The 26,096-nt window shown below is 35.5% G+C and overlaps 1 protein-coding gene across 1 annotated transcript; it reads right to left on the bottom strand.

Annotated features, from left to right (window-relative positions):
• Positions 1–1,509: 1,509 nt before the first annotated feature.
• LOC135074477 (UNC93-like protein MFSD11) lies at positions 1,510–25,548 on the bottom strand. Its single transcript, XM_063968766.1, has 8 exons — positions 25,135–25,548; positions 18,309–18,478; positions 8,449–8,625; positions 7,549–7,720; positions 7,102–7,213; positions 6,096–6,221; positions 3,307–3,611; positions 1,510–1,973 (listed from the first exon to the last, which is right to left on the bottom strand). The coding sequence occupies exons 1-8, from the start codon at positions 25,219–25,221 to the stop codon at positions 1,755–1,757; spliced, it is 1,368 nt and encodes a 455-aa protein (XP_063824836.1). The 5' UTR covers positions 25,222–25,548; the 3' UTR covers positions 1,510–1,754.
• Positions 25,549–26,096: the final 548 nt, after the last annotated feature.

The following is a 26,096-nucleotide window of genomic DNA, read 5'->3' as shown; positions in this document are numbered from 1 at the left end:
CTGAAGTGGCAATGGGCAGGGCACATAGTACGCAGAACTGACGGCCGATGGGGCAGAAAGGTTCTGGAATGGAGGCCGCGTACCGGAAAACGCAGCGTGGGACGTCCACCTACAAGGTGGACCGACGACATCGTAAAGGTAGCAGGGAAGCGCTGGACGCAGGCCGCTACCAATCGATCAACATGGAAAGCATTGGGGGAGGCCTATGTTCAGCAGTGGACGTCCTGTGGCTGAAATGATGAAACATTATGAAATAACTGCTTATGTATAGTTATTCGCACTCAAGCTGCTGTTTTTAATTAGTATTCGAAATAAAGCAAATAAATCTGAATAAAATCAACAAATAATAAAACCTTACACTAGGCATATGTATAAACAACATTCTCTCTGGTATTTATGGTCACAGCAGTCTTAACTTATATATAATATTTTTTTTAGTCTGTAAATATATAGAATACTTAAAATCTCTTTAAAAATATTACAAAAGGAATGTTTGATTTAGACACAACATCAGTATTAATTTTATACAACTGTAGCTATTACATTGGTATAAAATGATGTGATTTAGAATCCAAATGAAAAACATTTTGATGACTGTGATATACATATAACTTAAAACTATATTAAAATACTGTTAGCCAATGGTTATATGAAGAGAATACTCACACACATTAATATTAGGAATAGTTACACATATGATATGACTTACACTAAAGTTAAATTAGTTAGTAAAATTAATTAATATAGGGTATTTGAATAAAGATAGACCAAAAGTCAAAATTATCACATAAGTCTAAATAGATGCTAAATAAAAACATGTAGCGTCATTTTAAATAATATAATTTTTCCGGAGCTATTGACGCTATTCTTTAATTTTCATAATAGTTTATTACTATTTTAAAGCGGCATTAAAAATAGTAGCCTTCATTTTGGAGTCAAACCTCACATTGGCATAACTACGCTTTTTTTAAGATAAAAAATTATTCTACTTGATAATGATATAAGGAACGTTTGTATAGTCTTCATGTGGTAAGAAAAAAAAAACAGGTGTCCTCGAAAAAGCCTCCATAACTGATTTACCAAAAAATTCACAAATTAGAATACATAAATGTCATTCGATTTAGGTCTAATTTTGGAATGTTTCATTGATAACTAAAATAAGTTTTCTTTTTTAATCCCAAGTAAACAAAAAGAAGAATATCGCCATGTAAACGTTTTGAAAAGCATGTAAGTATGGGATATCTTTAGGTATCGGACTTTACCTATTTTGTACACCAAAAAGAGAATCATTAAAAATTAAATAATGCACGGGATCCATCAAATCGCACGATTCTAAAAATCAAAACAACTTCCTTACCATAGAATACATAAACATAGATAATCCAGCCGATGCAAACGAATCGATGTTGTTACACTACGACCGAACTAAAAGATGTAGGTACAGGTAATTAATTAATTGGGTATTTGCCACCACTCCCTAATAATTCTAAAGCACAACTTTTTTTTAAAAGGCACTTCATTCTGATCTTAAAAACTTAATTAATTAAGATTTTTGGTTGCATTGTACCTAATTAAAAAAGTAATTCAATTGAGTTGACAAAATAATGACGTCACTGGCTAGTATTGCCATACAAAATCTATAGGAGTCTCGTTTTGACAGTTTTAAAAAGTACGTCAACTGATTGGTGGTGGCGTGGCAAACACCCTATTCATCCTATGCAAACGAATCCAATGTAATATAGTTAGGTGGTGGTTCAGTCATAATGCAGCGCATTATCAGCAAGCGCGTGCGTCGCAGGATTAATCTTGTCGTCGATGGCTTCCAACGCTTGGGCCCGCGCGCGCGCCCGCGCTCCCCATTCCACGCGGCAGAAGGAGGCTGTGCCGAGCGACGCGAGGACTGCCAGGATCACTAGTTGCACTGATAGGTACGCGCGCGACGAGTAGAAGAAGCAAGCTGCTGCCGCCATTGACTGGGGAGAAATCATCGTCTTTAGTCTAATCCAATAGCATGATTTTTTTAAGATCAACACAGCATCGCCTTTTGCACGCTGTCAAGGCGCGAGGCGTTTACGTTACGGTGAGGATAAGTGCGTTGCAGTATGGAGTTTCATACAAAGAATACTGACCGCCTCGAGTTGATACGGTTCCGATCCCTTTCTGGGTTGATAAGTGTGCTACGTCCTTTAGCCTACACTAGATATTGTCGCCGAATATACAGGATGTAGGGAAATGACAAGATGAAGTGTTTATACATCCTGCATTTTCGTGATAATACGAAAATAAATAACTACCGGAATTTTTGGACTACATGATAGTTACAATAGTGCAATTTTGCCTAACAGTTAAAGAAATTAAAATGTAATCAGTATAAATATTACAGAGATCGTTTATATTATACTCGTAAAAATTGCGTAAAGAAATAAAATGTATGTAAAAATATCGTCTCATATTGTGGTTTTTCGATTAAAGTATATTGTACTATTAAACTGACATTATTAATGTGTTATGCAAATGAAAACGCAGTTTAAAACATTGTTTATAGTTAATTAACCCACAAATGGTTCATAACAAGATGGAATGTTACAGAATAAATTGCGGGTTATCAATCTGTCCATAGTATTGCAACTTTGACATCAGCGATGCTTCTGGTAAATCCCAATTAGCCTCATTTTAAATGTATTTAATATGCTATTCAACATTTAAATAAATACATACTAGCTATTGAGCATGACTTCGTCTGCAAACATTGTTTTGACCTTCAATTTGTGCAAGGACGTTATCGAAATAAATATCAACATAGATAAAGTGTACTAGACAGACCGTGAGCTAATTTTGCGACTGATAGCCTCCGTGACTCCGATTACAAATTCACTGGCCAATGTCAAGTCTAACAACATCACAGATATCGCATATTCATATTATTTGGCATAAATGTTTATTCTTTCTGTTTTTTTTTTGAGTCAACGACCAATAGTCGACATATGAGTTTGGGTCATCATCATTTACATTGTCAGTTTAAATACCTAAGCAAGCATGTAAAGAGATATTTTCATGTATAGAATTGTTTTTATTCCTTCACGCAGTTTTTTTGTACACTTGCTTGTCTTGTTCTTACGAAGCAAGAAGAGTAAATAAATGAAACTAAAGCGAAAATGTATGCCCATTTCCTACTAATATCTGGATTATCTGCAGAGAGATCACTCCTCACTTACTAGGAGTATCTATAGAAACAGATCATTTATCAGCGTCTAAAAGTATTTCTGTCAAAAACCTTTGATGTCAAAAAAGATAAATTTAGCTTACCTGAGTGAACTTGAAGAGCGCAAAGGCTGACGTGCTCTTGTCAGAATAGTTTCCTCCGAGGATCGAGTATATCTGGGTGTTGAAGCACGCATCTCCAAAGCCTAGTAAGAAACTGCACAGCATAGCCAAGTATGGCGATGGGTTGATGTAAGACACTTCGTTGGTGTCTCCGAAGGGAGCCTCATTGGGCAAGTTGATGAAGATTAGGAAGAAACTGCTCAGGTGGATCACGTAGCCCATGATGACGATCGGGTCGCGGCCCCAGCGAGTGGTCTTGTTGCCGAGGATACCGAAGAGAGCTCCACCTGAAATAAACAAATTGTGTGGGTTATTAGGACTGTTCACATTTCTATTTCTAACCGCTGAACTCCTGTGCAGCCAGAATCTATAGCTTGAGCCTATAAGAACCACGCCAGTGAAAGCCAAGTATATCTCGGGGGGAAGTTAAACTGTCATTGGACCCGTAACGAAATAAGTGTGATACGTAAATTGTCTATTAATATGCGCCTTTTGTAACGTAATCTTCCCGAGTCTACTCACGTTAGTTGATTGATACCTACATAAAATTACGTAATAAAGTTGTAAGTCATTGCATACAATCTAGATCTCCAATTAGTTGTGTAAATTACTTGCCAACTCATCTCGGAAAAAGTTAAATTACGAATTGGTATAATAATAGATTCAATATGTAATAGTATTGTTTTTGATGAGCAATCTTTATAATAGCGAATGGGATCATCATCCAACGAGCGTCCGTAGAGACGTTAATAGTGTTTCCATCTGAAAGGCATAATCGGTAACGCCATGCAGTAAAATCGAGTGTTGATGAAAGTTCGGTCAATACATAGAATATTCAGAACAGACTATTCGAAGAAAATAAACTTGGTTTAATCGAATCAATGTTTAATTATTCACGATAATGGATAACAATAAATATTTAAGGACGATGAACTTTTCAATCAATATTTGCGTTTGGAATTTGAACCGTAACTTACTTATTGTGATAAGAATAATATATAATATTTACGTACTGTAAACAACCTGCAAGAAATTCTTAAACGCGAATTAGGTACGCCTCTGTCTACCGTATAAGTTATACAGCTGCGTACAAAAACAACTCACATACGTCGTTTTTCTTTAAATATTCGTCTCATAACAAAAATTCTGTATGTATGAAATTACTATTTTGCATTTTGTCTTTGCTGTTTCCACATAATAGTGACTAATATCAGACCTGTTCATCTCCGCGAGTTTACATCGAAAACAAAACATGCACGATGGCCCACCTACAGGATACTATTCGACAAGGCCTCACATATGAGCGAACATTGACTCACGCACGCGTATTCTTGTGTATGATGGAAGAAAATAAAGAAATGGTGTAGGTACTAAATACTGTGCAGAATTTAACTGCCTAAATAATAATAAAAACACAGAATGTAATTTTTTAAGTTGCCTCAAGACACTGAGAGGTAAATAAGTAGTTAATATCATTCATGATAATTCATGCTAAATCATGTATTTCCTCCGCCATTTTCCGCAGTTTGGCACCTCACGTCACATCATTTTACCGAAGTCAGCCCTATAGCTTCGGCGCAGTGCCGATCACTGACGTTTGTCAACAAAATGGTGCTTGACTCTTGAGACATGCTAAATTACACCATATTGTTAATGACATTGAGCATACATTTTTTAAGTACCTTCGCGAAGTAAAACTTCTGTACGTAGTACTTATTATTATTCTGTGCTAATATATTGAACATTGAATTTTATGTTTTACTAGCTTTCCCCGCGGCTTCGCCCGCGTGAAAAAAGGGCATGTGATTAGATCTTGCACATGCAATACTTTTATGAAATCTGATAAAAGTCGATTACCACATAGATAAAATAATCACTCAGTTCAATGTTACAAATAAGGATTAAAGTGGACATCAAACGATATCACATATCTATCCTTGTGTGAAATCTCAAGTGGCAGATTAAACTATCGGCGTTCATACATCTACGTAGATATACAAAGTAGGTAAGTTTGTTGATATTGAACGCTTCGAAATAACAATCCATTGTAATGCGTTTCTCAATGTTATCGTTCTTGCGTAAATAACTATCGGGAAATTACCGGTTAATAGGTACCAACGTAAACTTAATCGATTAGTTTATTTTTATAATAGTAACTATAGGTCTATCGCTTAACTCAATCAGTGCCTGAGGTTTGGGAGTGGCACGGGAGGGGTGACATTGACATACTATGACTTGACAGAGCGAGCAAATCTGAAGCACATTTGAAATCTCGCTGACGTTTGACGTCCCAAAAACACCCTCCCGTGCCGCGTCCATACTTCAGGCACTGACTGAGTTAACCTATAGCTGTGTCCGCGGTTTCGTATGCGTGAAAACCGTTAGAATATTTTTTCATTGATACTCTGCTCGTATTGGTAGAGAGATAGTACATAGGATAGCCTTCTTCAATAAATGGGCTATCTAACACATTTTTTTTTTAAATCGGACTATAGTCTGGTCCGTGAGCACGTAGAATTTTGAGCAATGACCCCTAGCTACCCATCCTTATCGCTCGCGCGTAATTATGATGATATCGCGCTCGCACACTCACTGCGGGTGTCAGTCGCGACAGCAATATAATTACGCGCGAGCGATAAGGATGGGTAGCTAGGGGTCATTGGACAAAATTCTACGTGCTCACGGACCGGGCTTTAGTAGTTTCTCAGATTATCACGTTCAACCAAACTAATAAAATCTTCAGCTTTATAACAGTAGTATAAATAACTTACCAAGAACTTCTCCCAGACCTATGAAGACACCAGAAAGGCCGACCAGTTGCTTCGCGTTTTCGCCCATGGCCAGTGTGAAACCAATGCTCGGACTGTACACACCACTGAAGAAGGACAGCTCCACACCTGTAAATATTTATAACACAATTTACACGATTGATGCGATTTTGCAGTAATAAATTCGAATTGACTAATCAACCGTTTCTTTTAGTTTCTACAACTTCGTACGAGACGAGAAAATTGTAGAAATGATAACACTGAAACTCTTATTTAGCCAAGATCAACGGCGTCAAGGAAACCCCATCTAAGATGATTGAGTAGTGAGTAAATAGGCATAGGGTAGTCTAGTAAACATAATTCTGGAATAACTAACAGGGTCTACATTAATGTTGTATACTAGATATAGATCGTTTCATCCACGATGACGCGCCCCACCATTCTTCCGCGAATATTCGAGTGTTATCGGTACACGCTAAATTATCCATGAGTGCACACGCACACTACAATAATGACGCTCGGATTGCTCGGATCAAACTCCCCGCACCCGCGCTTTCCTCGACCAAAACTTGGTGGGGCGCGTCTCGTGCATGAAACGATCTATATGTCCAAGATTGCATAATGCTAGCTAACCAAACGGGCAAAGTTGAAGGCAAAATCACTTGCACCATAATAAATATATTATTATTATGTAGACAACATTATTACTTTGTATGGGTTTTACAACTTTTTAGGGCCGATTTCAACATAACCGAAGCGACTTATCCGTTTTAACATTTAGATTTGTGTTAATTCTTACGTTCGGTCGTAATCTTGGGAGTCATAAAACGAAAATGTGTTAACCCTTTATAGCAGAAGAAATTCCCACCATATTTGTAACCTTATTACCATATCTTAAGGTCCAAAATAATCTTGAGGTGACATTTTACCTCAGCAGATTAAATTCCCACCATATTGTATACCTTATTCCCATGTATTAAGGTCTAAAATGATGTAGTTAAAGGATTACCTGTGTAGATGAAGGTGACACTGAGTAGCAGCATGTCTCTGGTACAAAACAGCCTCAAGGCTCCCTTGAAAGCTTCCATAGGGCCTTCCTCTTCGCTTCTACCCAATTCCGTCTGAAAATCATTGACAATGAATAAAATGCTAGGCCAAAGTCATGAGCTAATGTTATTTAAATGAGTTTGTCTAGGTGAAGTTTATTAAATTGCTCACTTGCCTGCTGAATAATTTATTACTCTAGTAATATAACCGGTTCAAAATACTTAAGTTAAAGATTGAATTTAATATTTTCTCGTAAATAGTAAGAGAGACACATTCATGTACGGTAGGGCGGATATAAAGTTAAGTTAACCCTTTATAAGCCACCATAATATTACCTTATTCACTTTTCATAAAATCGAAAGCAATGACAGGTTTACCCTATGGAAGGATAAGTCATTCAGAAACTGACCTTGGCATCTTCCAAAGTCGGCGACCGCCTGGTAGGCCTCAGCAACAGCAGGAAGACGATACCAACAGCGCAAACCCCAGTTAGGGCTCCAAAAACCACATTCCTCGTCTCTACATCGATGTGGCTCTTGCCTTGGAACTTTATGAACACGAACAGATTCCCGAAGAACAAACTGGAACAAAACACAAACGGTCAATAAATTGGTTTAGGGTCCCCACAGACTACAGATTTTTCATCGGCCGATAGTTTGGTCGGCTTCTAATACAAATACTCCTCAATTGCTCATACAAAGAGGAATCGGCCGATACCAAAATGATTAAATTACCGGCCGACAAAAAGTCTATAGTATGCGGGCACTCTAACGGTCAATAATTCGTTTAAGAGTCACGTACCAAAATATTAATTTTGGTTATAATGGCAGTAAAGGAAATCAACGCGTTAACCTATTTATTCCGCAATAAAGACAGACAATAAAAGCTAGTTTCAATAATTGAAATATGAATTTAAACGTAACCTTATTTCTAAAATGAGTAGGTATGGGCTGTAAGTTTCAATGACTCATGACTTTTTGCTGGCATTCTTGTTAGACCAGCCGAAATTCAACTAGCCTCAGTCAGATTGCCAGATGTAGCGCTTAATAAACAAGCAAACTGTCGACATTATTTTGGAATACACCATAACTAAAGATATGCAGTAACATGTATGTTTTCACTACTAATAGTGTTGTTAAGAATATTAAGTTAGTTAACCAATACAGGCCAGCAGTGGCGGCAATGAAGTAGCGTTCCTCGGATCTCGAGTTGGCCAGTCCGACAACTCCCCCATTCCGCTATAGTCGCTCAATTAACAGATATATCCAAAATAGGAAGAAAAAATTGGAGTCAGAATCTAAACTCTTACCTGCACTGCAGCATAGCCCAGAAGACTCCAGAGTTCCTGGATATGGTGTCAGCATCGCTGTTCAGCGTGAGGTAGTTCCCTTGCCCCGTCCAGATGGCGGCTGCGCCTGCGCCGATACACACGCTGGCCACGTATAGCAGCCACGTGCGAGGGAACAGGAACGTTATTATGAAAAATCTGGAAAGAGGGAATCAGGATTAACACGAGCTTTTTCAACCCAGTTAGCTATTTAACATTGGGCAGAATCGATGAACATTAACCCCCTTATTAATATAAAGTTACACCCTACTTGAACAGTTTTAAAGTGACATTTCCATATTAAACGCCACTTTAAAACAGGGTTCAACTATGGTATAACTTTTATTAATAAAGGGTAAGGTTATAACACTACAAGAACTTGACCTAAAAGATTCGCAGTTCAATTTATTCCGATTCGATCAAATTAATAAAGAGTGCGCAATGTGTCAGTAGTTTCAAAATAAGAGTAGTACCATAATGCAAAAACCTACACTTAGATGCCAGAATGTTCAGCACAATATTTGTTCTGCCATCGTAATTAATTCTAAAAGGCTGTAGGTATTTGATGTTAGTGTAGATGTTAATTTGATGAGGAACCAAAAAACTGGTTAGGGACATTTTGTTGAGTGATTTCATCCAAAGAATAGTAAAGTCTTAACGATATTACAGGACTTTACCAATTCAAAGTGAATAAAATTATCGTCACCTGTATAGCCATACAAATTTTGTGTGCCCAATAAGGTCTTTATTCGATTTGTGTAACAAAACAATACTATCGAAACCACTTCATGATCCCGACTCGAGTGCAATGAATAATAGAGATGCGCTACATTTTCAAAAGTCAACTAAGTAGTTTAATCAGTAAGTAAATGGTACACTGCTTGAGTAGTGTATTATTATGACGTATTATTGAGAGGTCGAAAAGGCCATCGACTTTTTGTCCTTTCGAAAGTGCGACCTTAAATCGGTTGCCACAAATTGAAAATGTATAAAACGGCTTTATTACACTGGTCAACAGTGGTTTTGATGCCAAGGAACTGTATATATTTTTTGATTAAGGACCTTATACTGGTTGCTTTAGTAGCAAATTTGTTGATTTCCTACGTGTGGTTTTCTAGATTTTGACGTGTATAGAAAAATACAAAATTTCACCAAAATCAGCGTTTATAATATTTTGAAGTGCTTAAAAACTTTCTTTTCCACGACTTTTGTGAATGAGGTGTAATCTATCACGTTACATCCTCCAGCAGTAATCAGCCATCATATAGCTATCCCATCTGCCTTGGTACCTCTCTTCCAATGGTTTTTAGGTCTTGATAGCATCGCTCTCCCTGTTCTTAGCTATAGCATGCTATAGTGACCCAAGATTCTCTGGGAATTGGTCAAGATGACTGTGGAGGTAGTGCCCTTTTATGAAAATTATTACATCCTGAGTTTTTAGGGCATGTCTCACAATTTCATAGTAGTTACTAGTCCTGTGATTTCCGAAAAAAAATTTAGCAACTTCAACGAACGAAGTCCACGTAAATGGTTCCAAACATCCATCAAACTTAAGAAATCAGTATCTTTTATTAATATTTTTATTTGTGGGTCATCAAAAATTTACTGCTTTAACCTTTTTTTATGCTCAAACCAGGATTTTTTTTTGTTTTTTCCTCACTTTTTCCACTCTGAACTTCATGTTATGGCTTCTTTGACCATGAAACATTGCCTCAGTGTTCACAGCAGATTATACAAACAATTTCGGGTATCCACGGCTTGAATACAACCACAATTTCCGACTTAAAGTAAGAAAAATAAGCACTTTTTATTAAAATTTTGTCTAAATTTTTGAAATTCTTAACTGTGTACATGTTACGGTTAATGTGATAAATTGAAAATTATTAATAATAACCGGTTATTATGAATAATTCCCGACAGTCGCGGTGAAAGTGATAAATTAATCACATTTAACAGTGATTATTTAATAATTAAACCTTAGTACTAACAAATTTCATAAAAGAGAACAACATCTTGTGTACGTGCTCGTGTACAGCCAAACTTTTGAACGTTTTGATATCATATATTAATATAATTTGGCATAATGAGTTTGGAATGTTTTTTGCATAATATTACTTTTCCATGATGCCTATAACATAATGTTTTGATTTAAAGTGAAAAATAGGTTAAGGTGCGGCGGGGGTGGCCCTTGGGCCACCCCTAAGCCGCCTATTTAGTTTTATACACACATAAATGACCTCATATTAATCACATTTACCAAATCATGCGGTAATTATTCATAATAACCGGCGATTATTCATAATTTTCACATTTATCACTTTGACCGTAACATACACATCACAAATGTAACAAATTACATTTGGATCGTTGAGGCAACTTCTTGGCAGTGCAGACATGATATTAAAATAAATTTCGTTATAAAAATATACCGATAACATTACAAACTGTGCAACCAAAGTACCGATTAAAGCTAAAATTTAAAACCGAGGGTAGATCAAAAACTACACGTAGGAAAAAAAAAAGAAAAATATTTTTATTATTACTAATACACACCTAATAATAAACTATTAACAGAATCTCGGCACCATTTTAATTTTGATTTTTTGTTGACCAGTGTTATCATACGTAATATACAATTTGAATGACTATATTGGATAATGTGCAATATGACATCTTATGCGCATTTGACCAAATGACGCTATGACATTATGTGGTAAGTTACGAACTTGCCCAGGTACCCTCCTTGACCTGATCATGTCACATAAATATTATCATACTGTTTTACGACTCCAAGTATTATTCCACTTTTATTGGTTTATACATAAAACCGTAATATTATTACATTTTATCTGACAGCAGACGCTATAGCAATAAAGTAAAACCAAAATTACACAGGATTTTTTTATTAAAAAGACAAAGTAAATTACGTAACTGTATTGACTTTGAGTAATTTATAAAAATTACAATGTACAGTCAGCGTCAAATAGTTTGTGACACCCAAAGTAGCCAAAAAGTTCGCACGTCTTTGTTACATTGGCAGGTTGTGTTATCAACTTTTTGGTCACTTTGTGTCACAAACAATGACTGTATAGCCCGACCAGGAACATAAAAACCCTCGCCATGTTGCGGAAAACTAATGGTACTAATTTCTTTTAATGGCAACAGTAACTGAAAACTTCATTGACATGTCACCTTGCATGTCAGTCTATTGCTGTCAAAGTGTAAACAAACTTTATTTTAAATGTGCACAATTGATTTTGTGAATTAAATTGCTAAAATCTTTTTATAGTCGTGAAAGAAAAGTGGTTCACAATGTGTTAAAGTATTTGTCGAAGAGAAATACTAAGGGTTCGGACAATATTTTCATTGAATAATGTTTCCGACAAAGGTTGTCAAATTGACTGACATGTTTATCGCATAGTACAGTCCACTATGAAAATTAGCTGTTTGTTTCAACTACCTATTTTAAAATTTTTTGTCACTTTCTAATTGTTGAATTTTATGGAATTGGGAAAGAAGTACCGAGTTTGAAGCGTTCATGAGCAAACATTGCAGTTGAATATTCAAGTTCTGAATTTGATTATTGATTAATAAAATAAATCCTACTAGCTCGATTGATGGTTTCATTTAATTTATTTAAACCAGGTTACCTATAATATAATCTGCTTTTGTTAATTTATGAAAATATCAAATTAGCCCGTAATCCTGAATCCTGATACATAAAGTTAGCTATTAATTTAACACAGGTACGACTGTACTCAGTGTTGCACTATCAAATGCAATTGACGCGCCCCTATGCCAGGGTTTTTATGTTCCTGGTCAGGCTATAACATGTATCTAATGTAACACCCAAAGTAGCCAAAAAGTTCGCAACACGTCTTTGTTACATTGGCAGGTTGTATTATTAACTTTTTGGTCACTTTGTGTGTCACAAACAATGACTGTAACATCTATCTAATTCAAAAGATGAGTATCAGGCAGGTCTTTTTATTTACTGGAACAAAAGATACGGCACGTGGCTCACATTGACCCTCGTAAATCGTTCCTAATCACATTAACAAACACACTGCCCTTGTCCAACCTTGTCCAAATGTTGGTGGACACAAATGATAATAAATTGTAAGGCCATTCAAAACGTCAGCACCAAATTGTCTAGGATATTAATTATTTATGTTACCATAACACCTAATGGATATTAAATTGACTCTTTATTATGAAACTGCCACTCTCATACGTCATTTAACATAATAATATAACAATAATTAATTTATTCCTTTTATACATAAACATTACTTAATAATACTAGGATACAGTCCAGATTTGAATAGAATGATAAATAAGTATTGCGGTGCTTTTGTCTAAAATAGAGATGACTAATTAGCTAAAAATGTCATGGTCGACCTTAAATTATGTAACAGAGTTTTTTAATTAACGCAGCGACATATTATTCTACATTTCTACGAGATGATTCTTTGTAATTAATGTCATGTAGAGTAAATGTCATCAAATAATCCTCAAATCATGTTAAAATGAATATTACTACAATAAACACAATAATAAGAAAGCTTAATAAATAGTGCCTAAGCACTTTCTTTTTTATTTTGAGAATCTGGCGCATTATGGATTTATTGAAATCTGAACTCTACCATACGAAAAGTGTCATCAACCTCTAAACGTAAAATAAGAAGAGTTGTAATATGACAGTACCAACTTAATAAGCCTCATATGCATTTATAAGAGTTCTCGAATCTCAATAATTTGATGCTGGTGCTTGGGTTACATGTGCAATTTACACCGAAAAAAAACTTTACGATTATGAGGATGACACCAAATTATACGAAAGTGGTTGGGATACTCATCGACTTTTTATGTATAAAATGCAAAACTGCACGAAGGTTGTTGCCACGGTTCTCCCTTCTAAGGCTGACTTGCACCATCTAACTTGAAATTTGCCAAACGTCAAAAATCTGTCAACTCCATACAAAAAGCACCTGTTACGGTTAAAATAAATTGGTGCAACTCCGTCTAAATCTCCGAAAACTACTATCTATGTAGCTGTAACTAATTAAAACCAAAAGTAGAGCAAGTGCAGTGTTCGTAACACTGTTAAAAAGTAAAGGGCTCTGAATTTTAATATTAGATACGCAGTTGTGCGCTAAATAAAGTGAAATGTTACCACATTCTGGCAGTGGGTGTGTACAACGCAAGCGAGCAACCTTGGGATCTAGCGAAGGATTTTTAGAAGGCATAGACCGACGCGGTCTGTAAATGTAATACAACAATAAACGCATATCACAGCCAAAACAACGCACAGTAAAACAATCTGCTTTGTCTATCAACGAAAACCTACGCAGTTCAAAGTAAACGAAGAGATAGTGATTGCAGTTCATAATTACACACAGTCATACAGGATGGACTTCTGCAATGAGACAGTAAGGGATGACATAAAGCCTTAAAGCAATAGAAAAGAGTTCATGGCACCCATTTTTTTCTAAACCCGGCAGTTATAGGTAATGTAGCCAGTTCCTTTGTGGTTAAGGATACAGGATGAAGATCGTTTGCGCCTTCAGCCTGATCATTACTTTCCATCAGATGAGATACAGGCCAAGAGCTTCCTTGTAAAAATAGAGATATGTATTATATGAAATCTTTAGTATTATCTATTATTATTATCTTTATATAAATTCGTAGTTATATTTGAATGTAGTCCAAAATGTTTACAAAAGTCTTGGAAAGGTTTTATAGAACGTTTTACAACTACCACGTAGAGTAGGACCTACACTTTCCCTTTCTCTCCCTTGTCTGAAAAATTCACCCTGTATAGGCAAGAACATTTGCGTGTTATGCAGCACGCTGCACAATTCATTAAGCTAGATAAATGTTGAAATGTTCTTCCAATTAGGTATTATAAACCCAATTTAAGCAAATCTACTTGACAATAATACTGCGCTTCATTAAAGTTAACAAGATCATGAAAAAAACCGATCAATTGTGAATTGAACTTGCGCATGCGCACTGAGGGTTCCGCATCTCTATTTTCTCTCATAATCACAGAGACATCGAAATGATCTCAAGGATTTCATTATTTCCGATTGAGGAACGGAACTCCAAAAATAAAAAGCAATTGTAGTAAACTCAGAACTAGTTTAAATATTTTTATTTGGAGTCATCGTTAATGAATGCCAATTTTCTAAATAGGTACCTATGCATGTTTATGCATTAAATACATATTTGTACAATGTTCACATTCAGAAAACCGAATCGTAAGTCTGACTTAGTTGCAATCAGTATTTCAGGATATGATTGGATCACAAAAAAAAACTTACTATTTCCGAAAGCGATCGGAAAAATAATCAATATAATAAATTGGAAATCCGTTACATGATGTAATATTAATCGAAAGCGGGAACAAGAAAGCGTAATTTATAAATAAAACAATTTCATTAGTTATTTATTGGCCTGGTTAGCGCAAGACATAAATAATAAAATGTTTATGTACTGAATTTTGCGATTTGAAAGGCATAGAACAGGCAGTCGATACACGTTAAGGTTAGGTCCCTGCTTTGTATGCAGGCACCGACTGCGATAACGGTCCCCGCATCCAACTATTAAGTTTGTACTTCACTACGGGAATATTGGTAGCTTGCATACTTTTTCACATAAACTGTTCAAACGATTTTGCTTTGGAAATATCTAGCATATTAACTTAGTTGTTATTGCAACGCAATCAACATAAATTTTCCAACACTGAGAGATCAATTAACGTCAAAACATTAACCTAAAACTAAGTATTTTAAAATTGTTTTTAAAATAATGATTGTTAATGATAGGTGATCAGTAAAGTGCACCGTTTTAAAATTTAAAAGCAGTAGATGCAAAATTACAAATTCAATCAGGGACACTCTACATTGTGTCCCGCTTAGTTAATTGGATAATTGGGACGGCATTTTGGTAGAATTTGTGTTAAACGCCCATGTCGTTAGGACAAACGTGATAATAAATTCAGTGCATTACAGTCGTGTTATAACGAAACGCAGTTTAGCATTAATTAATTATACAGACGATTTGATCGTCGAAATTGCCACGCTTCAAAGATTTCAGTGGATTACTGCTTTAGATCGTTGGATATCCACAGCATTTAATATGCAGTGAAAAGAATGAGGCGAGGTCTATGAAGTCGTACAGCGCGTAGGGTTGCCATTCGTCTAGGTTTCCCCGGATTTGTCCTAGTTTAGAGGGCGTCCAAGGTGCGTTCCGGGAGGATTTTTCATTTGTGGACTACTTAAAAAAATAATTCTTAGGCCAATGCTGGGCGACGCTACTAAGTTTTAAAAAAACCTGTCGACATAAATATGGGTTCTGGCACATGTGGTTCTGGGCTCCAAAATCCGAGTTTTTCACGCGTATTTTAGAGATAGCAACCCTAACCGAGCATAACGTCCATTGTAGCGCAATATTCACATGAATGTGATAATGGACGTTACGACCAGCCAGTTCGTAGATGGAGAAAGTGTCTTCTTGCTTTAAGAGTGTGTTTTCTTTACCATGTGGATAAACTTCCTTATAGTTTACTTGATTTAAGAAAATAATTGCAAAATGTTCCTCTGCAAAAATGATAAATATTTCAGAATGCGGTAAACAACAAGATTGATTTGTATTGAACAATTCAAATAAATAACAAATATTATTAGTTCTGTTTGACTATTTGTCAGACCAAACACAACTTGAAACATTCCATTTCACTTTTTTTCTAATTCTACTTGGTTTTCATCAGCAAAAAATGTATAAATATTTTTAAGTAAAAAATAATTTATCAAACTTTTTAGCCCCGAAATAAACCTGTTGTTGTTGACATTTTCCTTGAAACAATCACCTACTAAACTACTAAACAACAGCCTTTACGTAATTAATACAGTCCGTTGTTATTCGGCCTAAAGATTAAAATAGATAAACCGCTCTTGCACAAACAATAATGCCCGAGTTTCGAGTTACTAACAACTAGTTTTAGATCGATTACATTACCAAGTCTGATAACTAGGTCCATATGGATTTAATAAATACTAATAGTAATTACGTAATACTTGTAGTAAAAAGTACAGTTATTTGTCTCCAGAGTCTAGAACTCCAGACTTCGAAGTTAACACGTCATAAGTCTAATCACTACAGAGGAATCTCAAAAATCACTCGTCTCTATTCTCTATCATTCAGTCCCTTTCCCTTTGAAAAAAGCAAATAAATTCATAGCTCCATAGCACAAATAATTACATACTTATGTAAGCTAGGTACCATAACTTTTGTGTGCCTGCCAATATGCGTAATAATTATTTTTTGTTAACATCTAGGTCAATGTTGACACACCTTCGCGCTAACTTCAGCCACTGGACACACCTCCTTTTAGCGAGTGTCTACCGAAAAGTACAACTCTTTACTTGTTGCATTAGAAATTAGAGTCAATGCCTTACTCAGAACGTGCCATGTTTTCAAAAGTCTTGACAAAAGCTTTTCTTTGTCTGTACACGAATTCCAATACATGTATTCCAAATTTATTACGATCCGTGTAAGTTTTATTATGAACATTTGCATTTCATGGTACTTGGCAAAATTAAAAAGGAGTGAAACTTTGTTGGAAGTTTTAAACTCACAAAGTAAAAGAGAAAATGCAAATATTGCTTGAAAATTATCGTAAGTTTGTCAAGTTGGTTTTGTTTATGACAACTTTAAAATTAAAAGGTGGTTGCGCTTTCTTATTATTTACTTGCGTACGTATAGGTGGACCGACGACATCGTAAAAGTAGCAGGAAGGCGCTGGACGCTGGCCGCTACCAACCGAGCAACATGGAAAGCATTGGGAGGCCTATGTTCAGCAGTGGACGTCCTTTGGCTGAGATGATGGTGATGTACGTTACGTATAGTCCGCGATTACATAATTCATTATGATTAAAATCTTATGAAAAATAGACTGGACTCGGATCAGCTCAATGAACCTGGTTTACTCTCCGAGTTCAAGATAAATTTTAAATAAACGCAATCAAGACACTACATTATTACCTAGGTACTCATAATGCACATAGTGGATTTGGCGTCATAACTTTAGAGTTACCAAAGTCTTAAATGGGAAACGAAGAACAAGGAACTTTAGAATAAGTACTTACAGATAAGTGAAGGTGCCAATAAGCCATGATTATTTTATTGGCTGGGCCCTGTAATGGCCAGTTAAAAATGGCCAGGGTCGCGTATATGATGGCCAGGGATGTGTGTGTATCCATCGCCGCTGAATCCAGAGACATCTAATGTTATGCTTCAGGATTCTAAGTAAGTACTCACAGATAAGTGAAGGCGCCAATAAGCATGGCGCCCCTAGGTCCAGTGATAGTGATGATGGAGGGCGCCATCCAGTTGCAGATGGCCAGGGTCGCGTAGATGATGGCCAGGGATGTGTACCCATCGCCGCTGAATCCAGAGACATCTAATGTTATGCTTCAGGATTCTAAGTAAGTACTCACAGATAAGTGAAGGCGCCAATAAGCATGGCGCCCCTAGGTCCAGTGATAGTGATGATGGAGGGCGCCATCCAGTTGCAGATGGCCAGGGTCGCGTAGATGATGGCCAGGGATGTGTACCCATCGCCGCTGAATCCAGAGACATCTAATGTTATGCTTCAGGATTCTAAGTAAGTACTCACAGATAAGTGACGGCGCCAATAAGCATGGCGCCCCTAGGTCCAGTGATGGCCAGTTAAAAATGGCCAGGGTCGCCGTATATAATGGCCAGAGATGTGTACCCATCGCCGCTGAATCCAGGACATCTAATGTTATGCTTCAGGATTCTTAGTAAGTACTCACAGATAAGTGAAGGCGCCAATAAGCATGGCGCCCCTAGGTCCAGTGATAGTGATAATAGAGGGCGCCATCCAGTTGCAGATGGCCAGGGTCGCGTAGATGATGGCCAGGGATGTATACCCATCGCCGCTGAATCCAGGGTCATCTTGCGTTATGCTGTCGAGTATGGTTTTCTGTAAACAAAACCGGGAAACGTTCAGGAAATTGATTTTCCTCGCTGCTGACCTTAACAACGTCAAGGATATTACGGTATGTCAACGAGGTTTAGATTATTGTAAAATATATTCTTTGATACTGTACATTTGATGCGTAAATAAAAAAATAGGTACCTAAGTACAGTTGGCGTCAAATAGTTCGTAACACCCAAAGTAGCCAAAAAGTTTACAACACGTCTCTGTGACAATAATACCTTTGGAATAAGGTTGTGTTGTCAACTTTTTTGCCACTTTGGATGTCATGCACTATTTGACGCTGACTGTACTATGGATGGGCATGTTTGTTATTTATAAATAAACATCCTATAGTTGCGTTTTCACATCTAAGCGCTGAACCATTACGATGAACATTGCATTTTGTTGTTGAAACAGAGGATGAAAACTTGTGAAGGTAAAAAATAAGAAATTATGGCTCTTATAAAGCTAGGGATATAAAAATTATTATTTATGCTTTTGGTAATAAATAAAATGAAATGTAAATGAGTAGGGACTTTAGATTTTATAACCGTGTATTGATCGCGTAACGCTAGGTAGGGAGGAGCGATGACACAGACGCATTATCTCAAGAGCAAAATATCGCGCAGTAAGAAAGTGGGTCGAAAATAATTATTGTAGAACTGTGGTCACTGCACTGTACTACGGTGACCAATATTCCTGTTTTGTAACGGTTGACCGGTATTCAACTTTGGAAACTAATGAAGTACCTACCTACCCACTTGTAAAAGTGCCCAACCTTTTTTGGTTATTCCAATATAGGCTCTATAAAGAACGAATATTAGTGGCGAAAATCATAAAACAATTTTAACGGACTTCTTCGAAATTAAAAGTCAAGAACGAATAAGAATAAAAGCTTATCGAACTAAAATGGCACCTAAGTAAAATCTTTTGAGGTAGCCAATGTTGAAGAAAACATAGAGAGCATCTCTGCGTAAAACAAATAAAAAGAAAGTAGGAAATTATTAAAATATAAAAAGAAAGTGTGCAAAAAGGGTCATAAACAGATTAGGTAAGCCACAGACTCCAATGGCTCCAATCCATGACGCAATGAAGTGCCCAAAACCCAGCCATATCTTCAAAACTTTATGTTTAGTCCAGTTCGTAAATCTTACTTTATAGTCCTTGATGCGACCAATACAGCGATTACACGGCTTGTTGCATTTCAGCTTATGCAACGTAAACAAGTGTAGGATGTTTAACGAAATCGGCACAAGACAGTGAAATCCGCCGCCTAACGAGAGTTCAATACACATTACCATTTACAAATCTAATAAAATTATTAGAGTAGAAAATACAGTAAATGCTCGAGAATTTTATTAGTATTTGACACCGCTTTCATGTTCTTAAATTTGTAATAAATTGAGGTTGTATTAACCAGACAATGGAAAATAATAACTGCTGATTTCGTTTAAAAACTGTTTACAAGTTTTACAAGCTTTTTTCTCTCTATAAATTGTATGGCTCGACTCAGTCTAAGTAACACTTCTCAAAGGTATGTTATATTAATACAACAATTGCAGATAATGTTACATTAAGGCACGATTTACACAATGGACAATAATTATTATTGAAAATCAGGTACTGTTTAGAAATAATAGAAGATTTCCACACGTGCAAATTTAATTACATATCAATAAACTGGCTGGTAACTAAGTAATTCAATACACAATATGTTGAAAAACATAGTCAGGAAGGCAATGTCCTATTATGTATTATCAGAAAATGATGCTTCCGTTGTGCGACATGACATAATATCGTCAATATAAATTATTTTGAACCAGTGATGGTAACTACTTAATCAGTTCAGTAGGTATGGAAATTTTGAAAAAAAAAAGTACCTAAGTATGTAATTAACGGTACTTTCATAAGTTTAAAAATACCCATAATATAAGTTTCAAATAAAAGGAGCTTCAAAATAAACACTGAACCCAAAAAGTTTAAGTAAAATCCATTCGTTACTGTAAAAATACAAGATAAGCTTATGGCAATGACATTAACGATAAAATAATGCTGTTGTAATACCAATCCTTTGATTTCGAAAACACTGGCACAAAAGGCGAAAACGAGTGTCCACCCAGTATTGCCATATTTGGTCAAATATCAATAAAATATTGACAAAGGCTAATGCATTTAGACTTTTAGAGCGTCTGCGGACTGTTCTTAATGACCAAATAAATCCCATAGAGTCAGGGTTCTCATGTGACAAGAAATAGTTGCGAAATATTGAAAACCTTATACAACATAAGCCATATTTATCTTTATGTAGTTCCGTTATAAATATTCGTATGGCCTGGACCTGCTTGAAAAAGTAAACAATGATTCGCGCAACAACTAAACACGTAATAGCTAACTTTATCATTGAAATGTCTGCATTTCCTCACTTTTACGGCCACTAGGAAATTTGCAAAATGTAATAAAACATACACGGGTATATCATAATAGAAAAGATAACTAAACTTAATTTAATAAGTCCGTGTAATATTCTGTTTTACTAACAAAATGTCATTTATTCATCAGACATATTCATTCCCATGTTATCTACTAGTAGAAAATGACGTCGACATCGACAACGATGTCGTAAACCCTTGAAAACATATCATTCAATCTAATTGACCTAAATAAAACAAAAACAAATCCTTGAAATTATCGAATATCTACTCAAGCAATGCCATCTATTGCATTATATAATCATGAAGATGTCCAAATAAAACAAGATAGATAAATTAATAATAAGCATGATGATAATGCATGCATGATAACAAATAAAGTTAAATGTTAGATCTGTTAATCTTCAACACGATTGAATATTTTGGATATTACCATTAATTTTTATAGCGATATTGACCAGAGATCTGGCTATGGGATGACAGGATACGCAAATGCAGTTAGAAGTCTGCAGAAGTGACTAAAATCTGTGAATTGAGGGGGTACAGGAGTATCTATTACGCATACAATAATGACCCACCCCAGATGTGAGATAATGTGAATTTAAAGGAAAACCGCTGTTAAGTTACACGTTTACAAATAGCGTGCTACGAAATATTACGAAACAACTAACTGGTAGGTAAGCCACTTAGTACATAGTTAACTGCAAAGTAATTATTGGGATATGCTGTAATATCAAGTATCAAACAGAAAAGTGCAGCAACCGTGCAGAGTTAGGTATTATTACGTTGCACAAACTTCGGACAAGTCGATCGATCCCGATCACTCTTTCGATGTTTGATCCATTGACCTACAATTTATTCTAGAACCTCAATTTAATTTTTACTTTCTTTAGTTTATACTTTGGTCATTTTAATCAGGCAACCCTTTGAAAATGAGATGATGATTTGATTAATGATAGTTCTCACTACTAATTACTATTTAGATGAGTTATTTTTGGAAAGTTATCGCCCAGTATTTTTTGATAAACGAAAGATTGGGCTTGGTAAATATCTCTTTTACGGTAATTAGAAAATGAAATTGTGATGTATACCTAGACGACATTTTTGTCTCATCCAAAACTCTACGCGCTCATCAAGTTAGTGCATTTTGCCCAAGCTCTTCCTAGGTTAAAAATCGATCCCAAAAAATTTTCAGCGTAGGCCCAAGTTTCAATTTTCAGTAACCCTTACATTATAACTAGTGATTTAGTTAAACCTTTTTTTTATCCAAGCGGTCATCTTACATAGCATCTTCTAATAAAAGTCAGTGAAGGCAGACAAAAAACGCCGTTAGGTTATACAATATTGCGAATCTCGGTCGATGATCTCAATTTGTGTTATGTAATGTAGGTACGAACTCGCTTATTTATGTGTCAATAAACTGGGTAATGTCGCTGTCAAGATCTGCACTCGGACATAAATCGTGTCACAATCAATTGTAAATAATGTAGCAATAATAATAAATAAGGATACGTTTGGCTACAGATGGGTAATGATGCAATTTTCTTTTATAATGAGTTTTATTAAGTAGGTTTAATTCGTACAGTAAATCATTAAAGGTAAATCAAAGAATCAATAATAATTAAATGTCTCTGACAGTCCTCCCACAAGTCTCAGTGTCCTACGGAACTGGGTTATTGACAGACACCCTACTAAAAGACTACAATTAGTTATTTTAGCAACTACAAATTAAGATTGGAATAATCGTATTAATTTTAACTTAATGTCCTATCTGTTCTTTGTTTATCTAGTTAATTGCGTAACCAAAGCAAAAACCAGAACAGTGTAAAGTAAGGGAGAAAGTAGCTTCTCGGGCAATTCCTTAAAATATCCTGTGCAAGCTTTCACAAACATTTTTGCTGCACCACCAAAATGTGTACTTATTAAAATCCTTTATTTATGTGCCTCTTTATTTAAGTCTATAAGGTAACCAAAAAAGTTAAAGTCGTATAAAATCGTAATGGTTTTATTATTGTCTCAGTCAAAGCATTCCTTAAAATGAGCGGAATATTTTTAAGTTCGTTTAAAAATTGAAATGGCATTTTAGCTCTACTTGGACCACATACGGCAGAAGGCTATTCGAAGTCCGAACATTGACTCAGGACGAGTTTTTAGTTTATTTTTATTTATTTTTTATCCTTAATTTTACGACTTGCTTTGCTACGAAAGTCCACACCTCCAGTAGCGGTCATTTCCCGTTTGCAATGATCTCTGCAGAGTGCAGACATAACCGGTGTCATTATCGAACTACATCAAGAGTAGAGTTCCTCAAACAAGATACTCATTCATCTATTAACTTTAAAACCCATCTGTATGCAGAATGGCACGTTCTTACGAGCCAACAAGCTTCCTGTATGACTATTCACGGAACGGCCTCACAACAGATTAGAAAGGTCATTAAAGAATATCGCAACTTCATAACATAACATAGCTTTCATAACTCTACAAATCTATCAACTTGACATTTATAGGGCAACACTATTGAAGTGTTGCAAGGTCATGTTGATAAAGTATGCAAAGATTCGTGCTCTTGTTGTCGTTCTCGAATCCGTTTATGCCGCATTGAGGAATGTGGTTCAGTCTAGCTAGTTACTATTTTGTTGAAATGTTCCTTTCCAAAACAGAAATCATATTATTTATATTATTTAATTAATAATAATGCGGAAAAAATCTAATGAATAGGTCGCGCGCCGATAGTAACCGTTAAAGTTTGGATTTCTGTAGAGTCTACAGAAATCCAAACTTTACAGTGTAAAGGCCTAATATTATTTGAGAAAAGATCTGAAAAATTTCTTAGCGAGATTGTCAGTTTAATCGATATCCTTATTGCTATTGACATTAATCACATCTAAGATGATGTCGCGTCGCGGTCAGGAGTAATGACGGCATTGTTTGCCTGCGATTGCAACAGCATAGCAAATTGCTAGCGAAAAACATGTCATTTTCGCTCACTTCTAAACGTGTTGCAAGTGTCGCAAGTTATGCGACATAAACATAAGACATAATGGCACAAGGCTCGCATGGGGTGGCGCTTTCTATGCACGGAAGAGAAATGAAGTAGGAAGTGCTAAGAGTAGGGTCACCATCCGTCTAGATTTTTTCGGACATTTTCGGACTTTGGGTCTTCCGTTCAGACTTAGGTGAGGGTTCGGTAAGCGGTATTCCGTATATGCCGGCGCGAAGAAGAGTCACAATGCGGTCCAGTAAAAAGAGCGGCCGAATGATAGATTATTTTTATTATGATAAAAAAGTAACAAAACTGATTTTTTATTTTTAAAAAAGAAGGTATACTTCTAAAAGGCGTGTCGCAATTTTGTTTTAAACTTATAACAAACATTCCATAATAGGTGCTTTTAATGCCTTGTCAATTAAATAGCTTAATGGTTAATAAAATACCTTTACAAGTTATAGTTAATGCATCTGCATTAATCAGATAGACCAAACTGGAAAGATGAAGCTTACTTTTACTTTCATCCTACAAAATATAGTTCTTGAATCTACTTCTAAATTTTTCATAACGAAAATCCCACAAACTACATGCAAGTCAAAAAATATGATTAAATAATTAGTAAGTACCTAGGTAATACTATTAGACATAATGAAATTGTCAAGATTTTAACTTTATGGTTAGCACCATTGATCTAATGAGATTCCAACTAGAAAATAGCAGGTAAGATTTTAATTTCACTACATTTTATTATATTTAAAAATAAACATTATTATTTAAGTTTCTAAAAGATACTCAAAACCTGAAGAGTGTAACAACTGCTTGCAAACTAAAATCAATCAAGCTATTAGAGTTCCCAGATAGAATACATTAAAATTTTCAAACATGCTTGAATTAGTTCTTTTTCCATAATAAATCAATAGTTTTTCTAAAGAAATTTAAGTCTTTTAGTATGAAGCAAAAAGAAAATATAAATAAATGTTTATTTAGCATGAAAAAAATAGCTAAAGAATGTTAATTATAATAATGTAATAAAGCTTATGCATAGCCTTACAATTTAAATAATATTATTGTTAAGTGCTTAAATCAAACATTTATTCTTCACATAGCATAATCAATCACAAAAAATAGATTTTACAAATTGTAAAACCAAGGCATGCTGTACTGTGTAAGTATTGTATGTGTAGTTATAGTAAAGTATTAAAATTATTATTATGATAATTTTAATCGATAAATCCACTCACCTCTATGTTTCCCATAGTTTGAAATGCAGTAAACACAAACATAAATCCGAATCCAAGTAAAATAACATTTATAAACTTTCGCTCCATGTTGGCTTCTATTTGTATCAAGTTGGAGAGAGAAAATCAATTAAATATTGAGAAAATTACCACGAGTATGATTTGAATACGAAAAATAAAGAGTAGTTGTCCTAAACTAATTAAAATTTGTACGCGACACTTCTGACCAGCAACTCCGAGTCAACTGAAATGTTCCGTGCCTTGCTTCAAGCTCTCTACAATAAATTCCATTCTCTCAACTCCCTCCTCTCGTTATTATAGATACAATTCAAGTATAACAACAACGATGCAATGCAACGCAATGAACAACTAATAAATATAAACAAAAGTCTTCAAGACCCACCACTCCAAAATACGAGTTTGACGCAGTTTGACGTCAGATCCATATCTGTGGACGTCAGATTTAACGTCACATTTTTGACAAGCAGCTGACATTTGTCAAAGTCAAATAAATTGTCAACCAAAGATAATGTAAAGATGTAAAGCGATTGATTAGTCTCCTACAAAAAGAAAGCTTTATACAGCGTGTTCCAAAATTAATACTTCACAGTTTCACTCTGACAGGAGGAGACTAGATTTCGTCGTTGTCAAAATAAAAGAAGAAGACGAAGAACAGACGAGATTGATTACTCTAAAAACATCGGATAAAAAATAACTTAAATTGGTTGGTTTTTCAAAACTCATCAAACTTTACTATGGACATTAATAACTAAAATATCTCATCTCCTGAAACTTTTCTATGTTCGTTGCGTCCACCCAGCCTCGGGTATCAGTGTGACGTGCTATAATATTGGGATATTCGATATTTGGATAACGCCACCTGACCATAATAACTGATCATAATACTTCTCCATTACTCCACCATCTTTGAATAAAATTACTTCTCGGCCTTACTCTATGGGTGT

This window comes from Ostrinia nubilalis, chromosome 9 (assembly GCF_963855985.1).
Source record: "Ostrinia nubilalis chromosome 9, ilOstNubi1.1, whole genome shotgun sequence".
Classification (NCBI taxonomy): Eukaryota; Metazoa; Arthropoda; class Insecta; order Lepidoptera; family Crambidae; genus Ostrinia; species Ostrinia nubilalis.
The sequence above is the reverse complement of the archived record's forward strand: the minus strand, read 5'-3'. Positions and strand labels throughout refer to the sequence as shown.

What these genes read in the sequence shown, in the direction of transcription:
- LOC135074477 (XM_063968766.1), bottom strand. Translation starts at nt 25,221, where the DNA reads ATGGAGCGAAAGTTTATAAATGTTATTTTACTTGGATTCGGATTTATG. An exon ending in CGACTTTGGAAGATGCCAAG is followed by an intron (nt 7,214 to 7,548) that starts GTCAGTTTCTGA and finishes AATGATTTTCAG; the next exon opens with ACGGAATTGGGTAGAAGCGA. An exon ending in CGCTCTTCAAGTTCACTCAG is followed by an intron (nt 1,974 to 3,306) that starts GTAAGCTAAATT and finishes ATTTCTCCCCAG; the next exon opens with TCAATGGCGGCAGCAGCTTG.